We start from the raw sequence: 15,434 nt of genomic DNA, 5'->3' as shown, positions 1-15,434 counted from the left end.
ATGTGTTACCATGGTTACCAAATCAACTTTCATAAATACAGTCTATAAATACTATACGTCGCATGAACCGATATGGTGACCATTTCCCTAACAATCCGTGGACTGCAGATGGATTTAGTAGTAGTTTGGTTCTTCATACTAAAATCACATAACACACATATACTATCACAAAATTACAACCGGACCGAAACCCAACTTTTCAATTGGTCTCAGTCAGACTTAAGCCCAAAGCTCACTCACAGAAGCCATTTTACAACTGCTTTTACAGGTCGAGTAGTACTCCCAATAACTAAACTTCATGTGTGAAGTCAGTGGGGTGGAGCATCAGTTTAGACAGTCTCAACTCTGTTGCAGCTTTTCCTAAAAAAACTCAACCAGAATGGATTCCAAAGCAGTGCTAAAACTATTAGTACACTGACAGAAAATTAATCGCCAACAATTTTAATACATCAATTGTTTAAATCATTAAATCAGGAAAAATGCCAAATATTTGCTTGTTCCAGCTTTTCAGATGTGTGGTTTTGCTGCGTTTCTGTTTTATATTATTGCAAAAAGAAACTCTCATCATTATTGCAATATAGTTAAAAAGTATAATCTTTTGATACTTGAAAATGTTTTTATTGCCCATGTTTATTATATACGATCATTCACAATCCAGCACTACAACCTCTTAAACAGTTTGTAAACATAACATGTAGATCTGGCTCCAGGTTAACAAGAGCTTCCTCTAGAGGGGAACGTTATGTTAAATTTCGGCCTACAACATCTGGGCTTTTTCAGTTAAGGCAGCCGGGATGTGGAATTCTTTACCACTGAGTATCAGAGAGTGCAGTACTTTTAAATATTTGAAATTTAGTTTGAAAACATGGTCGAAGGACAATCAGGTCTGTAGTCATTGAGCTAAGAGACACTGAATGTAGCCAGCATTGGTACTGAGTGATTGGTTGGTAATTTCTTGTACTGATGAACTGTCTGTTTTTAATGGTGTTGGGATTGCTGATGGGGTGCTCCCTAGTGGGAATTTAGTATTGTTCTACTGTTTTATTTCAAGGTAGTTGTTATTTTTTGTTTTGTTACTTTGTTTTTCATATGGTCTTTTTTTTGTCTGTTTTTTTTTTTTAACAAAGTGTAAGGTTTTGATTTACTACAACTGATCTTTTATCTCTGTAACCTGTGCAACACTAATGGCCTCCACCCAGGGACTACTTTTGAAAATTTGCTTTTAGCTATATCTGGTACAGTACATGTATTGTGCATTGTCCCTGCTAAATAAACAACAAAATAAAAAATGCATAATGAAAATAATTTGCAGCACTACAAACTGCGTGTTGTGTCAAGCCTTCCATCTGTGGGCTGAAACAGTCCTCGCTAAGCACCCCTGGCCAGATGTCTGGTGACTGTGTACAAAGCATTAGTGACAAGTGCCTGTGTAGCTCTTTGTGTGCCTGGAATACTAACAACCTGGTACACCTTTGCCATTAGGACATTAAAGAACTTGAAGAGTATGGAACAAGGTTTTAAGATCACAGAGGAAAAAATACACATGGACGTGTTTTTTTTAAAGGTACCAAGAGGCATTCAGGTATGCAGCAGTGACTTGCTCTAAAAATACTAGTTCTTACATAACATGTTACCTTATAGGTTTACATCAGTGGAAAGTATGAAGGTTAGGGGTGGGGGGTGAAACCTTGGGTGCTCTATAAAGACAAAGACCCTCCTCCCTGTGCAGGCATGTTAGTCCACAGACAGTGCACAGTATAATCATTTTTTCACAAAACCTGAAGCAGCTACAACTGAAAACAATCCATCATTTGGGATTGACGAGAGTGAGGTGAAAATTTACTGACATGTCCAGTAAGATCATGTGCCATGTGAAGATTACATCAAATGATTTGTAGCCGATCGCGGGTTCACAGCCACGATTCATCAATTCTGGAGAAGTCTGCAGACATGATACAGCACCGGCAACACACCACTCCAAACCACATCATAAGACTGTGTTGACAGCAGTGTCATCATTTATCAAGAGTGTACCACCACTAAATTCACCTTCATGTTATGATAAATTCCTAATTGGACACAACAATCGGAGAGTGGCTAAACCGACTGTATAAATGAGTGTTTCCTACCTGTGTCAGGGGGTTTGATAAGATCCATGATGACAGAGTCTGCTCCTTTAGTGTAGACAGTGATCTGATCCATCAGAGGGTGTCTAACCACCACGGACATGCGTTTCCTGGTGGAGTCAAAGCCCAGAGTGTGCAGCAGCTCAAAGGTCAACTTCCCCAGGTGTGGCAGTTCCACAGTCACCTGGTCAGGGAGGCGTCCCACGAGGGAGCACTTGTAGGCCCTGGCAGCGTAGACCAGTGCAGCCTCGTCGGGCGACTCGGCCTCATAGCGCAGTTCGCCCTCCTCAAGGTTCCAAGCCTTCCCGTCGTAGCAGGGCGGGACGGGGCTGAAGGTGCGCTCCAGGCCTCCAGGAGGCTGCTCCTCGTCCAGTTTGGTTAGCGTGCTCTCTGCAGAGGGGGAGGGCAGCAAGCTGGAGCATCCCTTGTTGGAGGAGCGGTTGGTGATGAGGCTGGAGGAGCTGCTGCTGTTGGAGCCTGATGTCAGTCGGCTGGGGGTGAAGCGTTTAATGAAGTCCTCGATGGTCTTAACTGGGGACTTCAGCTCAAACCTCATCCGGACCTGGAGGACAAGGAGAACTGAGTCACACCTGCAGCAGCAAGTAGCAGAACTTATTCTCAAAATTATGCAACTGCAAACATTATTACGAAGCTCAATGCTCAGACTTTTATAATTCATGTTACTGGCTGGAAGTCAGCTTAAGACAGTAAACTCTGATCCTTTTAGCTGCTGCTCGAGGCAGACATTAAGGCGCCAGTATACTCCATCAGAATTGCTTGTCAGATGGTCGAACAGTCGGATTAGGACGGGCTATGTCCGACCATTTCTGTCATTTTATTGACCAGCGGTGTGGGGGGTGAGAAAGTAGGTAGGGTTTGAACTTGTCTCTCTAGCTCTCTTTTTTCATTCTTTGCACCACTATTTCTGTCACTTTTCATATCAACAACTGAGTGCAACACTATTTATGCCTTTGAGGGGAGAACGTCTGAAAACGAGCCCCGTTATCCCCATGGTTCCCCCATCTCTATGATGACCGGCTTTCCCCCGTTCCCGTACCCAGCCTTTAATCCCCGAAACACCAATAAAGGGGTGTGTTTCCGAAGCTGTTCCGCCACAAACACTCAGTGGAGTATACTGGCGCCTTTACTTAAACCTGAAATCAAGCTGTGACTGTTCTTATAAGTTTTATGAATATCCACGTCATTGATTACGGATGTCTTTCTTGCCTTTATTCCTGTATTAGACCCATGCTAAACGGCATACGCACACCAGAAAAGAAAAAAATAAAGAGAGAAGATATAGAAACATAAAAAAGAACAGCCTTTACTTTGACGCGTCGCTGCCACAAATAAATACAAATAAAAAATCCAGCACCCTTCACGTTTCTCCGTCACAGTGCTGCAGTCATCACTGTGATTATTGCTGTCTGGACGGTGGCATACATGACAAGAAGAGGTTGCCAGATGCAAATCAGTCAGTTGATACACAACACATGGCCAGTTTGGCGTAAATCAATAATTGTTAAATTAATTTGCTTACTTTTTTTGTGTGTTACTTAACAGAGAGCATTGTCATGATAAAAAGTATAGCGTTAAGTATAAACAGAAACAAGAAAAACAGTGTCATTTTTGGTTTCTCCTGTAGTAGGGGCTACTCATCAATCAATAAGTCTGTTGATGATGTTAAGTTGCCTCTGGGAAACACTTCTTGAGCTTAAGAAAATCTTTAAGGTGGATTTAATGATCATTTTAGCTTTTGATCAAGATGCTTTTGAGAAACCAGGCCCAGCTCTAGTGGTACAGAAGACTTCAGCACTGATGAAAATGCACCTCCTGGCTATTATCCTTTAGCCAATCCTTTATCCCAAGGTGGTGAAGTACAATAGCAGAGAGAGTGGCTCACTTTGAGGACTCCTGGCAGCAGGAGTTCTCACAAATATAGATATAAATCATTCAGGTGCTGGGTTAGCTGCAAGGGCATCATAATAAAATGTGAACAATTACATTGACCCAAAGGACAAAAAAAGCACAAACAATAAAAGAGAAGAAAAAAAACAAATGAGACTGTATCAAAGCCAGTGGTTCTGTGCAGATTTACATTTCCTTCCATCTTATCAGATAACCTCCAAACAGAAACTCAGAGTACATAAATAATGTGTCACTTTGCGAAGCTTAATCTGAACAAGTTTGTGCCTCTGACTGGCAGGACAGCGAGCTGGTTCACAGTGTGTGGGGAGGAGAGGATATCAACACTGAACAGGACAACCACACCCAGGCTCACAAAAAAACTAAACAAAACACGGATACACAACTGAGACTGGGCCGAGCACATCAAAAGATACAGGCAGTGAAAGCTACCTTCAAAAGGAGACTTTGTAAGTATTGTAGAAGGTTTTTGTGCTTTTGAGACTGCTTTTAAAAAAAAAAAAAAAAAAAGAAAAGCAGGCAAAAGAACATGCAACAAATTAAATTATTTTTGTCAAAAGATGGAAACTACTCCCATGTTGTTCAACCCCCCCCCAACAACAACCAATAAATATAAAAAACACACGCAACATTAGAGAGGCCCTCGTGTTAGTGCTGTGCTAAATGCTAATGTCAGAATGCTAACCTGCTCACAATGACGTTTAGCAGGTATAATGTTTTAGTATCTATTTTCATCTTAGTTTAGCTTGTTAGCATGCTAACATTGGTGATTGGCACTACACACAAAGTACGGTATTTATATAAAAAACTGGTAAAATGGAATTTTTTTCTCTGATCATGGCGCTAGGTGAAAAGTCAGGGGATCGCCAGAGTCATAAGGATTTATCCACTGATGATGACGAATGTATGTACAAAATTTAATGGCAAACCATTCAAAAGATATTTCAGCCTGGAAAGCGGTGGACTGACCGACTGAGCAACATTGCCACCCCTAGACCAATGCCACTAGCATGGCTAAAATAAAAGCAAAGATTGGAGGAAAGTCTGAATGCAGAATAAAGATCAACAATCTGGCAGCCTATCTGACCAAATCAACCATCTCATTCATTTCTACATGGTGAAAGGTAATCCCTTATTGACCTGGAGAAGGTTTGAAGGTTTTACCTTCTGCCTGGGCTGGTTGGGGGAGGACACCACCACCGTGTTGCAGATGGTGAGAGCGATGAAGAAATCAATGATGTCAGCGAGATCAGAGGGCAGCTGGGACATGGGCTGGTTGTGAAAGCGCATGAAGTCCATCTGACTGCTGCATTCATTGACTTTGTCTAGGAGCTGGGGGTCGGGGGTGATATCTTTCTCCTGCAGGACAGAGGAGGATTTATCGGGGGGGGGGGACACATAGCACAGAGTACGAGGACGGCGTGACAGTGAAGAGCACTGACCATGGGGCTGCTGAAGGCCGTGTGCTTAGACAGGATGCTGGCTCGCTTGGCCTCCGCCCTGCTGCCCGTCCTGCGGTGGGACTTTGTGCTCTGGGAACGCAGCACCACCCGGGCGCTCTGGTGGCTGGTCACACTGTCCCGCCTGGGCAGGGTGCCACCGTGAGACGTACACTCTTCTTCCTCCGAATCCATCTCCTGGTACATAGCAAGTCTTCTAGCTGGATAACACACACACACATCATTAGGAGTGACTTTAAAAGGCAATAACTGCTAACTGTTATGTTAGGGAGTGTGTGTGTTTGCTGGCTTGTCTCACCATTGGCATCATGGGAGTACTCCACCCCTGCCACAGTGCAGCGGCGAAACACCATCTTGTTCTCTGTCAGTGTGCCTGTCTTGTCAGAGAAGATGTATTGCATCTGGCCAAGATCCTCAGTGATATTAAGAGCTCTGCACTGCAGGTGAGAGTCTGTCTCCTCATCATACAGATCCATGTCCTGATGGATGAAGTACACTTGGCAGATCTTGACAATCTCGATCGACACAAAAAGGGAGATGGGTATCAGCACCTATGACAGGACAGAGTTTTTGTTAGGAAAGAGGTAGAGCTGGTTATCAGTTTTTCCCATCCTACTTTGTGAGACATTTACAGTATATACATTTTAGAGCAGTGATTCACAACCAGGGGGTACTTTGGCAGTTGCTTGTGGATTTGTGGAAAAATTGTGGAGTAGCTCAACTAATTGGAAAAAAATACAAATTACGATTTCAAAAAATATATCCACATATTGAGTCAACTGCAACACCTGAACAGTACAAGATGAGAGTGTGTGAAAAGTAGTTAGCGAGTGATAAATAATAAATAATAGCTAAAAGTAATGGTTAAAACAGATAGCTAGCTAAAGGTAATGGTTAAATGGACAGTTCACCCCAAAATCAAAAATATTATTATTATTATTATCATTATTAGATTTTTCCTCTTACCTGTAGGAACTATTTTCTTTCTACCAATAGTTCCTACATGAAACTGCTCACAAGGTCTGTGGATTATCTTGAGTAACCGGATCATGATTTCTAGAAAGAGACAATCTTTCAAGTGTATTTTTTGGCACTTTGAGCACCACAAGCTGAGTGCCATATAGTTCCATTATATTCAAAAAAGGCAGACATCTCCACGGCCGATATCTCCAAAACTCGGCAACTCACACCAAAGCAATCTAGATGGATAAATAGCGCCACAGGTGAGAGGACAAATCTGTATTTTTGATTTTGGGGTGAAATGTCCCTTTAAATGGTTCAAATAAATGGTGGTGTCAATGAAGGGGTTCTTCTGACAGGGCTGTGGGGGTATGTCTGACAAAAAAGGTTGGGAATCACTGTTTTAGAGAATTGTAGATTTTCTGTTACGTATTCTATAGGTCAAAATGTTAATAATTTAAGAAATGATATAAGTGTACTGGGTAAATGTTTGATTGTTTAAAGAAAGCAATCCCGAGTGAGACATTTCCAGGCAATATTTCTGGAAAGTAGGTCCAGACAAATGAGTCATAGCTTTTGGGAGAGCAGTTCAGCCTGCACACTCTCCCTGTGCCTGGATGCCAACAGAGTCATGTGTTTATTTGAAAGTGTATCAAGCAATGTCTGGCAATGCTGATAGGTCTCCAACCTCAAACAGTTACTGTTTGTATAGTATAAATATAAACTGCTATCTTCACTGATTTGTCATTTATTTCAACGTTACCTGATGTCAAGGGAACTAGCAGCAACATTTGACACAGGACAGGGCGACATTTTCACTCACATTTTTGCATGCAAGCAAAAAAAAAAAAAAAAACCCAAATACAACCCAAAGCAAACAAATCAATAGCTGTCAGGTGGCACTCTTTCCTATTTTGATCCTGTATTATAAACATTATTTTGAAGTATGGAGCAAGTGCCTCCTCGCCGCTTTTCCAGATTAAATGTGAAGATAAAGATCTAGAGGTCAGCCACCCAGGGGGGCTGAAATAATTACTGCCAATGCTTTGATTTACAACAATGCTTGTGTGCAGTGGGATAAAACATTTCAAACTCAGTGATACTGTGTGTCTTGTTTCTATCTTTATCTGTAGCTTTGTTTCTTTAAGCTTCTCTCTGTTTCGTACCTGAAAGACGATGATCATAGTAAGGAAGAGATAAATAGCGGACATGATGGGTGATAAGTCTGTCCCCTCTGGACTAAGAACGTCAAACACAGGTCTCTTATCTCCGTACTGAAACATCCACAGCCCATGACCTGGAACAGCAACACCACAAGGTCAACTCATATAAACACTGGAATGAGAAGATATAAATAAAAACCACAGTAAATGAGGTCCAAAAGGAGATTTTCTTTACTTTTTCCACAATAAATCTAAAGAAATGAAGGTTTTAAGTAGAAATTTCTTAATAGAAACCACAAAAATTTCCAAAACAACTGTTAACAAAACTCTACACTGCTACGCACCAACAGCAGCAAACAGGCACATGACCAGCAGAATGATGACACACCAGAACACATCTACATTCATCTGTCTCTCCAGTTTACTGCGCTTGTAGCGCGGGCCGTTGTTGTTTAGCATGGCTTTGGTCTCGTGACCTGCGAAAACACACAGCGTTTTAGCAGCAGCTGGTCAGAGGTTAAATATGGAGTGTGGCAGCTAACAACACGGTTATTTTGGGGGCTAACCTGCGTAAATGACTATTCCCACAGCCTCTTCCGTGTTGCGGATGGTGCAGCCTCTCAGCAGCAGGTTATCTTTGTAAAGTGCATCTCTTCTGCCACTTCGATGGATTCTGTCAGGTTAGAAGATGCAAACAAAGGCAAGACGATCATGGTTATGTCTTTACACTCAGGTGAAATATACTGATGCCATAGGAGAGATAGAGTACCTCCCTATACCAGAGCCCATAAGACAAAATCTGTTTATTCTGCTGAGCACCTCAATCGATCACACTTTAAAGCATCATGGTCTTCCCTCACCAGGAGCCCTTATCTCAGCAGAAACTCCCTGTGACATAGAAGCACTGACCGTGCTACCGCTGCACAGAAACCCCTCAAGGATTAGAGTCAATCGGGCAATTCTCTGCTTCATCGCTGACCCACAGATCTCAGCTTTTAAGAATGAATTCAGCTTCTAGCCAGCCCACCAAGGAAGTTCAAACCCCTCTTAGAAAAGGCTTTTTTACTAAAAGAGAGATGTATGTTGAGCTGTATTAAATGAGGGGCAAATGTGCCTGTTGTGGGGCTAGAGCTGAGCTTTTAATGTCAGCCTTAATCCCATTACTAAATCAAGGATTACAAGTGTGTTAGTTAAACAGCCCCACAACCTTTAGCTGGATGCGCCGCTTAATCATCTCTGTTTGTAGCTTCTTTCAAAGTGTCACGCAACTATCAGCATGTTTACTAACAGGAATGTTCATCCTTTGGCCTCTGACAGCAGGCTGACTGACACGTCACCACCATTATAGATTAATAACAGTGTCCCTGAGCTCCGAGCAGCTGCAGCACACAGCTCGTCCTAGTTCATAGCTCACACACTGTTCAAGAAATTGATAACACTCTGAGACACAGAGTGCTTTCTCTCCCAGACTAGACTTGGTGCCATTGGCTGTAATGTAATAAAACAGTGCTGAGACAACTGCCCCCCCTCCGCCGCTGTGCCCTGTGCTCCACTGTAGCCTGGCAACTGAATACCTGCAGCATCTGGTCTCCTTCTGAGCAAAGAATAAATGTCATAATCATGTGAGTGCGGATCAGCCCGGCTGCTTTAGTGTACGTTTCTCGTCGTCTGCCTCACACAAACTTATTCAACACATGAGACAGAGTAGACACACCTGGTATAAATCCAGGCCTCTGAAAACTCTGACAATAGCAGGGAGCTAACACGCTGCATCCCACTGATAAACATGATCATGAATATGCTAAAGGGATAGTACAACATTTTGGGAAATGTGCTTATTCGCTTTCTTGCCAAGGACTGGATGAGATCAATACCATTCTCGTGTCTGTATGGTAAATATGAAGCTACAGCCAGCAGCTGCTTTGCTTAGCTTAGCACACAGACTAGAAACAGAGGAAAACAGCTAGCCTGGCTCTGTCAGAAGGTAACAAAATCTGCCTACCAGCGGCTCTAAAGCTCAATGATTAACATGTTTTACCTCATTTGTTTAAACCAAAATGTAAAAACGTCACTTTGTGGTTAACGTTGGAGTCAAGTTTAGTAAAATGACATTTAAGTGTAATATCAAAGCTGGTTGACCAGTATAAAACACTACACGTGGATGAACAGAAGTCACTAATCAGATACTGGTTAGTCACTGGTTAGTTCAATAGCCACAAGACATTGCAATTAGCTTAAATGTATATAATAAAGGAGAGGTACAAAGTACTGCAACAGGATGTGCTAAATAATTGAGTGAAACTTAGTCACACTTTCGTCCTTTCTCATCTCCTGTCAAAAACATCTTGCAAACAGACAAAAAAAAAGGAAGTAAGGTGAAACACAGGAAATCATTTGAGAATGGGGGGAGTTGCAGTTGCTAAATACTCAAGCTGGCTAGCTTTCGTACAGGTCTAGGAACTCCAGCTTCGGTAATCAGGTTGCAAAGAGAAGCTGATGCTTCAGTTTATTCAGGTCATGAGGACGCACATATATCTTCAAATGTGCATGGTCAAATGGGCAAAACCATGAAACCACATCCCAAGAAGGCAAATCGTAATCTTGCCTTGGAAAAACTGTTTAAGTCATAATTATAAGTTGGAAACTCCTGGCTTGTCAACAAACCGCAATTTCACATTATTTCCACTTTGGAGCTTAACATTACTCAAAATGTCGCTGCATTAATTTACAGTGAAATGAAAATGAAACATGAAACCCTTAATGTGAGTTAACACATAAGAAAGTTGAGCATCTTGGGTTCAAAACAGTTGTTTTAAAACGTTACCGCCACATGGTGGGCAGCCATCAGCCACATACTGTACAGAGCTGACTAAACAAGAGAGTACTCACATGTAGCCTCGGAATCTGTTCAGGTCATTGTTGGGCTTTTCACATTCAATTATGCTGTTGTACTTTAAAGGGTCAAAATCACAATCCTGCAAACACAAAACAAACAGCTGATTATTTAGGCAGCGGCTTCAATTTCTGACCAAATGAGTCCCAATTAGAAATGGATGGTGCCTTGTTCAGTTTTGCTTAACATATACACTGTGTTACACTAAGAGGTGTTTGTAATTGGTCTACCCTCATCGATTTAAATAGGGTGGATATACACACACACACACACACACACAATTTGTGTGACGTAGAACCAATTATGACAAGATGGAAACAAAAATTGAGCAGAGGGCCGCCTCACCAGGTCAAAGAAGCTGCGGACGACCTGCCTCTGCTTGAGGTTGGTCTCTCCGTCCAGTGTGGCGGTCTCGATGTGGCACAGGCGGTCCGGGTCACTGGTGCTCAGCAGCAGAACGTCGGCGGGGAGGATCTCGTTACATCGCAGCCTGATGAAGTCTCCCACCCACACCTCCTTCCAGTACTTCTCCACATAGCGTCGCGCCGCTCTGTCAGAACAATGAGAGGCCAAACGGCTGGTGTAAGCTGCGGGGTGAAAGAATAATTGGTGGTTCTATAAAGAGAAACTTCGGCACGACTTCCATAAATCTGTACGGGACAGCAGATATGTTATGCATAAAAGAGGATAGCCTGTTTGTTGATGCTAAAGCCAAATTCCGCCTAGCCAGAGATATTCCTCTCAGCTTCTTCCTCAGTATGTCCATCACAATACAAAACATGTTCAAAACGTAGCTTAGCAGCAACATAACTCTGCATTGTTATTGGATAATACACAGATTTGTGTGTAGGTGGATGGGTTGAGACCTTTTCAGAGGGTTAAACAAACATGAGAAACGATCCCACTTGTATGACATAACATTGTCTCTGTTTACAGAAAAACTCACGGGGGTTTTCTATTTTTAGTCCATTTCAACAGACTGAGTCTTCTTACCACAAATGAGTTTGTGGTGTTGCGTTGGGATACTGTAAATGATGTCACTATTCTGCAGAACTTGCTGCACTCTCAGCCATCAACACTCACGGATGGATAAGACTTTGCTAATGGTGACCAGGGCTCATTTCTGAACAATGTGATATTTCTGGTAGCAAATATGCTAAATAATGCATATCAAGCTATACACAACAGTTGAGAAGTGAAAGGAAAAAACACAACACCCCGCCCCCCATTAATGACTCACATCCGATCATATAAAAACATTCCTTTGCTTGAATTTTGTCACTGAAAGGCACGTGGTATCAGTATGAAAATCAGACTTTTCCCATGCACTTTATATTCTAGACTGGACAAACAGATGGTGAACCGAACTAAATCAAATGACAAACTAAAAACTTAAGATAGTAGCGTTTCCTCTTTTCCCTATTTTTCCATTGCCTGAAAATGGATCAATAGCCCGAGGACAAAGAATAGACTCGCCAAAATTAGAGCACAGAATGGTTAAATAAGTGACCCAGATTGAAAAGTTCACAGAAAAAGTCGGCTCAGTGCAAGCTGTGAGGCATTTATACAAAGGACAAATACACTAACTGATATACCGACGCTGGCTGATCGGTCAACTAGTTCCCTGAAGTGGATAATTAAATAAATTACTTAATGCTACTTGAAAAGACACTTATTTTGATTCTGGGTTTGCTCAAGGACTTTTATATACCAAAAGATCAATCAAGTAATTGAGAAAATAATCGGCAGATTATTATCGATAATGACAATAATTGTTAGTTGCAGCCCTATTCAGTTTCTACTTCTCGGCTGAGTGCAACATGTGCTGTCTGGAGAAAGGAACAAAGAACATTTTTATACGACAGAGATTCTGTAGGTGGTTACAAATAATCGAGAACTAAAAACACAATTTTAAAAAAGACGTTTGTGAATCTAATGAGCACATGGTTTACGTTATCTTTGACTTTACACATTAAATGTACATAGCCAACTGTAACCATTACATATCAAGATAGTGCATCTATGAATACTATGTCTGTTGGAAATACCCCTGAGTGCTTTTCTTACTGGTGATCTTTGTTTAAAAAGGTCACAGCTACTGCAGACACTTTAATGCTAAAATGAGTGCAATAGTCCTGAATGAAGGAAACACAGCAGCTCTGTGGCTTTTGTATTAAGATTCTCCAAATGCTATAATATACTTAATTATTTTATTGTTTTATTTTTTATTGTTTTTCTAAATTTACATTAAAACCCACTGGAAGTATTCTCTGAAACAAACAAAAACAAGTGACACGAGGAGGGTCTGTCTGATGAAAATTCGTTATTTCTGCAGTCTACTGGCAGTCTGTCCTTCTGTGATGCTTAAATGTGAAATTAATCTTTCATTCTTTGGGCATGACCACAAAATAACTACAGTAAATAGAGCAGTGAAAAGATGGACCACACAAGTCATTAATTAATCAACCAGTCATGGAAGAATATATCAGCTTAGACAGACAACAGCAAGATAAACTGTTGTGTTCAAACTGGACGTGCAGCGATGTTGTTGGCACTGTGTAAAACAGATTAAGAGCAAAGTATTTACATTCCAGTAAACTCAATTAATTAGTGCAAATGCAGGATGTGACTGGGTATGTCTACATCTTTGTAGCTTCTCCAAAATATCAAGTAGTATAAAGAAGTAAATGGGACGATATATATGATAAATGGGAAGAAACATTTACCAGCACATGGCTGTTTCCATCATTCACACTTTGGAAATATTAGCATTTTTGATACAAATGGAACTTCCCATATCATAAATGCAAGCTCCCTTCTGCTTTGCCACGAGAAACAAAGTGTCTGTGTGGAGATGAGACGCATTAGGTAAACCATTCAGATGTGGTTCACCTGCAGTAAAACGTTCTCCAGAGAAAGAAAGTGATCGATTCTTTAAGTGACTTTGTATTTAAGCTTGAGAAAAATTAAATAACGCTGCTATGTCGGTTTAGTCAAGCCAGCTGTTGCCAGGTTGAGAAAGGGGATTTTTTTCCATAGTATTGCTACAGCAGAACATTCAATTATGTCCAACCTTGACAGAACAACTTGGGTCAAGAGTTAGCTAAAACTGGGGAGCCACTACACACTGAGCCTTTTGACTACCATGAATTATGCTCTGTACATGGACAACAGTGCTGCTTTTCATTAGCAAAATACAGTCTTCACACACAGACTCAGGAAAATAGTTAGTAGAGAAAGCTTGAGAGAGAAACAGGTTGTCAGGCAACAGACTGACTCATAATTAATAATGACAGCACTAAGGCAACATCTGTATTATCCGAAAAACTGTTTCACACCTCTCTGACAGATATGTGGGCAGCAAACTAGAGGTTTTCTGGACTTTTGGATTGCACATGTGGTATATATTCCTCATGTGTTAGCCAGGTTTAACTCCAAGGCCTGAAATGTTCGGATTTTTCACATCTTGGACCCACAAACTGAGAGACTGAGAGGCTGACAGATGGGTTCTAGCATGAAGGCCAGTTTGCATGGTCTGGCAAGAAAGTGAAGAAATGTGTCTTGATTGTTTTTTGGTCTGGAACAATCTGCCTTTCCTCAGCTGATGTGAATGTGTGTCAGATGCACTGGTGGAGGACAGTTTGTATGACGAATTCTGATGGGAAAATGAACTAAAACACACAAGGTCTCAGCAACAGCTGGACACGGTTGGCTGCTAGTATTTAGGCCCAACTTACCTGCTGTACACCAGACAATCCATGTGATTGATTTCTTTATCCGACCTGTGTCTCCTGTAGTCCTCCCATAAGTCTTTGATGGCAGTGACAGACAAAATGAACACTACAGGAGCCAGAGCAAGTTCTGGCTGAAAGGCATTAACAACTGGAACAAAATTCAGCAAAGCGATGAAAACAAAATAAACATTGGCAAACCTATGAAACTGTTCAAAAAGATTCTTTGGCAGGAAAGACAGCACAGTGTATTTGGTCGTCTTAATCTTGTTATTTGCATAGTGTCGGTTTGGGTTTTCCTCCCTTTTGGCGTGATCATACAGTATGTTTGCGTGGACAATCCGGGTTTTGTTCTCCTTGGTTTTCTTCTTTCTTTGCCTTTTGACTTTTGAAGCTTTGGCCATCCCAGGGTCTTCGGTCTCCCGCGCCATAGCCAGTCCCTGCTTCAAACTTTCCCACAGTTGAGGTTTTCGTGTCCTCTCATACAAAACAACGCAAAGTGTTAGCTATGTTATCATTCTTTTACCGTGTGAAGAATGTTTTCGTCAGTCTTATTCACACAAACAGCTCCTTTTCATCCATGTCGACTCCTCTTTTCGCGAGTCAGAGGAAAACTTTTGCTTGTTTAGCTTCTCCTTTTTTCCTACTGCTGGGAAGGATGCTGAGATATTAGGGAGGCATAACTTGTTGGACTTCCCACAGCTCGGCAGATGATTTGTAGATAATGCGGATCGGCCTCTGCCAGCGGTCGCGTGCTGGTGTTGTGTGTTTAGAGCAGCGGGCGCGCGCAGGCTGCGCACAAACAGGACGTTCGTCAGCGGGTCAGGGGTCGCACTCCTCTGGAAATCTGACCCGCAGGCCCCTCCTAGATCCAACCTGGGTTTTTTCTGTCTCCAAGTGCCACGCGGTATTATTGGAGTTTACACTGACTCACAGGAAGCATCCAAATATCAACAGTGTAATAGGTGTATGCAGTTTTTATACAAGCAAAACAGTTTGATGAGAGAGAAAAAATAAGTTATACCACTTAAAAAGAGTAAGAATTTTTTTCTTTGTATTGCCTTTCTGTGATGGGGAATATTTAATGTAGAAGTTATTTGGGTATCACTATACTTCTACAATAATAATACTAATAATAAAAATAATGATAATGTACGATAGACAGATAGTTACTT

At 41.6% G+C, this 15,434-nt stretch overlaps 1 protein-coding gene across 3 annotated transcripts in view; it reads right to left on the bottom strand.

Moving 5' to 3' along the window:
* The window catches only part of atp10a (ATPase phospholipid transporting 10A), a 35,096-nt gene extending 19,983 nt beyond the window's left edge, over nucleotides 1-15,113 (bottom strand). For 2 of the 3 annotated variants that reach the window (XR_006378369.1, XM_044200014.1), the window contains exons 1-10: nucleotides 14,266-15,113; nucleotides 10,874-11,078; nucleotides 10,525-10,610; nucleotides 8,202-8,308; nucleotides 7,980-8,111; nucleotides 7,639-7,769; nucleotides 5,811-6,063; nucleotides 5,495-5,712; nucleotides 5,217-5,411; nucleotides 2,130-2,688 (exon numbers count right to left, since the gene is read on the bottom strand). Coding sequence is in view for 2 of the 3 variants with exons in the window: in XM_044200014.1 (XP_044055949.1) it covers nucleotides 2,130-2,688; nucleotides 5,217-5,411; nucleotides 5,495-5,712; nucleotides 5,811-6,063; nucleotides 7,639-7,769; nucleotides 7,980-8,111; nucleotides 8,202-8,308; nucleotides 10,525-10,610; nucleotides 10,874-11,078; nucleotides 14,266-14,690 (2,311 nt within the window). In the remaining variant the exon portion in view is untranslated. The remainder of the gene's footprint in view (nucleotides 1-2,129; nucleotides 2,689-5,216; nucleotides 5,412-5,494; nucleotides 5,713-5,810; nucleotides 6,064-7,638; nucleotides 7,770-7,979; nucleotides 8,112-8,201; nucleotides 8,309-10,524; nucleotides 10,611-10,873; nucleotides 11,079-14,265) is intronic. The other variant, XM_044200015.1, reaches the window with a different exon arrangement.
* Between the last annotated feature and the right edge of the window lie 321 nt (nucleotides 15,114-15,434).

Source organism: Siniperca chuatsi, linkage group LG6, assembly GCF_020085105.1.
Source record: "Siniperca chuatsi isolate FFG_IHB_CAS linkage group LG6, ASM2008510v1, whole genome shotgun sequence".
Classification (NCBI taxonomy): Eukaryota; Metazoa; Chordata; class Actinopteri; order Centrarchiformes; family Sinipercidae; genus Siniperca; species Siniperca chuatsi.
The sequence above is the reverse complement of the archived record's forward strand: the minus strand, read 5'-3'. Positions and strand labels throughout refer to the sequence as shown.